The sequence below is a fragment of the Montipora capricornis genome, chromosome 4, assembly GCF_036669925.1.
Source record: "Montipora capricornis isolate CH-2021 chromosome 4, ASM3666992v2, whole genome shotgun sequence".
Classification (NCBI taxonomy): Eukaryota; Metazoa; Cnidaria; class Anthozoa; order Scleractinia; family Acroporidae; genus Montipora; species Montipora capricornis.
Window position 1 is genome coordinate 5,677,656 of NC_090886.1, and position 3,438 is coordinate 5,681,093.

The following is a 3,438-nucleotide window of genomic DNA, read 5'->3' on the forward strand; positions in this document are numbered from 1 at the left end:
TAGAGTTAGCCAATTTTGTCTATTGTTGATTTTCCCGCAAAACGACAGAAATGTACCAAACATGTACAACGCATAGTGCAGACACACATCATCAACATTTGATTCAACGAAGACCTTCACGAGAGGCCTGGGTATTCAGTCCCAGGTTATTACTCTCGGCACGGACATGGCTACGTCATTAAGAGACCAAATTAATGCGCACGCGCATACCGAACCATGTTGGAAGGTGGTCATCACTTAGTTCTATCCTCAAACTGACATTTCTTTCAAGTTAAAACTTGCACGACGTACAATCTATTTCAAAGAAACAAACTCTTTAAACATGCAGAGAAGATTCTAAATAGGTGAAGCCGAGAGTCAAACCCAGATCGACGGCTTTTTATTACAGTTTCCGATATCCACTACACTAACGAGACAAGCTCCCAGAAAGTTGAATTTTCAGAGTATTATCATAGTAGAAAATCCAGAAAAACAATTGAAAGCTAACCGTTTTTCAAAGTGGTGTTTAGGCACAACTACTGCAAGAATCAGCTTAGCTTTAGATCAGAAAACGCTACTGTTTCTTGTTGACCAGTAGCTCTAATTCTGCCTGTTTTTCATTCTTCTTTACAGCGGTAAGATCGTCATATTGAGATGGGACTACATAGTGTAATTGTAAGGAAATGTTCAATGTCAGTTTGACGGATGGCCATTCAGTGTTAACCTGTTGAAGCAGGGAGGCCACACAGCTTCAACATCATGCAACATTCGCGATATCACAAGAAATGTAGAATGGTTGTTTAAAGCAAAGTTTAATTAAGCAATAGAACACAAGTTTGTATGGTTTATAGGCTAATAAACCACGCGGGATGAACACGATAAAATTCGTAAATCACGAGCCGCAGGCGAGTGATTTGCGAATTCTTCGAGTGTTCTTCTAACATTCCAAGTGGTTTATCATTGCCTATAAACCATAGAAACTTATGGTCTATTGCTTTTATATAATAATTCAGAAGACGCGCGATTTTTCCATGAGTTTACTGGCACCATAAAACATAGCTGATTGACCAATCCAGAGGAGCGCACATTGATTTGATATATTATTATAAACACCTTTTTAAAAACTCATTCAACATCGATTCAACTCTCGATTCAACATGTTTCAATATGGTTGAAAGAGAAGGGGGGGAGGGGGGGAACGAGTTTCTACATCGGTGTTCAACCAAATCGCCCCCCCCCCCCCCCCCCACTCCCCCCCGAACCAGTGTTGAAAGCAAATGTTTGAGAGTCATTTGCCTGGGCCTCTATGTCACCGATTTGCAATTAGCCAGCATCTTTGAAAGAAATTCAAGAATCTCGGAGTCAAACAACAAAAAAACACTCTTAAAGGTGAAACCTAGTGCACTTAGTTTTAAAATGATTAAAAATAAATGGGAAAAAAATCAAATTATCCGTTTCTTTTTATGTTTTGTAAATAACGTACATGAGAAATTTCTCCATTCTGATGGGACCTAAGCATAAACGCATTTGCCTGCGTAATACCAGAGTAAAACCATTACGTGATTCAGTGCCAAAACAGCAAGGGAAACAAAACTGAGAGCATTCTGATAGGTCAATTATCAAAGGAAAGTTCTAGATGGCGCAATCAAAATGTACAACCATAGATGACGTGTGTTAAGTAATGCGCATTGCCGCCTGTTCCTGTTTAAGTTATCGATTAATAATAAAGTTTTTCACTTATATTGAATAAGGGCCAATTTTCATGAGTGCAATGTTGGAAACATGAAGTTGATATCGCATTGTGTCACACACTACAAATTGCATTTACAGTTTTTCAGTCTTTGACAAAAATTACTCGTGATCATTCATTCCAGATTGCACTCAATTAATTACCTATACAATCACTCACCGTCCAACTTATGCTTATGATACCGTCTCCAGACAATAGGGTGGATCTTAAATCCTTCGGGGAAAGGAAAGGCCCTAAAACACAGAGCAGATAAGTGAAATTACACAAGGTAAGCGACCTCTCTTGAAAGAATATTAGGGACATTCTGTGAAGTCGCTTTCATTGGAACGATAAGACTTGATATTCGTGAAACTTGGAGGTCGAATTTTGGAATGGCTTATTCACCTTAATAAAATATCATTATAGGCCTTCATTAGATCATGAATTGATGTATCACAAAGGCCTGGCCATCATAAATTTCCATTCCTTAGTGGGACAAACGACCAAAACTGTTTACTGACTTGGTCAATCCCGAACTCACTAAAACTAAAGCAAGAAACTTAAAAATCAAATTTTCTCTCCAAAGAATCACATTGTTTAACCATTTTTTTTCCTGGAAAGTTGATAAGCACTTTCCATGCTCGAACAACTTGGAATAATAAAGAAAACGTAGACAAAGGTATCTTTTGATATGCCGTCGTTGATGTCCTCCACTTAGGCTCCCTAATCTTTTATTTCACCTAACAATAATCCCAACTTATGAGATACTTACGTTTACTTCCGTTAACGCACCCGTCTACAATACGGCCAGGGAATCCATACCCGAGGCTGTTGTTGGCCCGGACTCGGAATTGTATTTCATTCCATTGCTTCAAGTCATTGACTTCATAAGAGCGACTGAAGCCACCTGGAATCTCGACCAGTTTTGAAAAAGAAGGCAATTGGCGCTGGTTTAAACTATGACCAACAGGCATAGACCTCCACTCGATGATGAAGCCGGTTGGAAGGATATCTGAAGGCAGTCTCAGCTCCCATGTGATATTCGTAGTGTGGTTTGTGCAGTTAGCCACCTGAACATTGGTGGGAGGGAGAGGCGCTCCTAAATCAACGAAAAAGATACAATTTTACTAGCAAGGAACAAGTGCCATTGGAGGAGAAGAAGATATTTCTGCTTTCCCTTGGAATTGAATCAAGTTTATGAAGATAGGTTGAGAGACCCTACTCCATACTCCATTCCCCACCCCCTCCCCTTTCAAAAATAAATTTGCACATTTTCAGAAATTGACTTTGAGAAGCGACCATACTCACCCACGACGAATACAAAACCAAGACTGGTTAAGAACAAGTCGAGTTAAGCAAAAAATTAGCCTGGCGGAAACCATTACGAGACGCTTGATGAAATGAGCGTTGCTTGAAGACGATGATGATGATGATGATGATGATGATGATGATGTGGATGAGGATGACGACGGTCAAATTGAGACACCGTGAGGGTAGTATAGCGATCACTTGACAGGTATTTTGTTCGCCCTCTTGCCTATCATTGTAAAGGACTGGTTAAAGCGGACTCAAGCCAAAAAAATAAGCATATTTTATTTACACTTTAGGCCATGTACAATAATGTTTTCAACTTTTTTTCTGTCCGTCGTTTTTCCACCTAAAAAAAAGGTTTTTACTCCGATTTTGGGCCATCAGCATTGCGGCTTAGAACGGAGGAGTCAGCGGTCATT

The 3,438-nt window shown here is 39.6% G+C and overlaps 1 protein-coding gene across 1 annotated transcript in view; it reads right to left on the reverse strand.

Annotated features, from left to right (window-relative positions):
• Window positions 1-553: 553 nt before the first annotated feature.
• The window catches only part of LOC138046015 (neurofascin-like), a 36,559-nt gene continuing 33,674 nt past the window's right edge, over window positions 554-3,438 (reverse strand). Inside the window, exons 10-12 of the mRNA XM_068892703.1 lie at window positions 2,481-2,807; window positions 1,889-1,962; window positions 554-703 (exon numbers count right to left, since the gene is read on the reverse strand). Coding sequence (XP_068748804.1) covers window positions 554-703; window positions 1,889-1,962; window positions 2,481-2,807 — 551 coding nt within the window. The remainder of the gene's footprint in view (window positions 704-1,888; window positions 1,963-2,480; window positions 2,808-3,438) is intronic.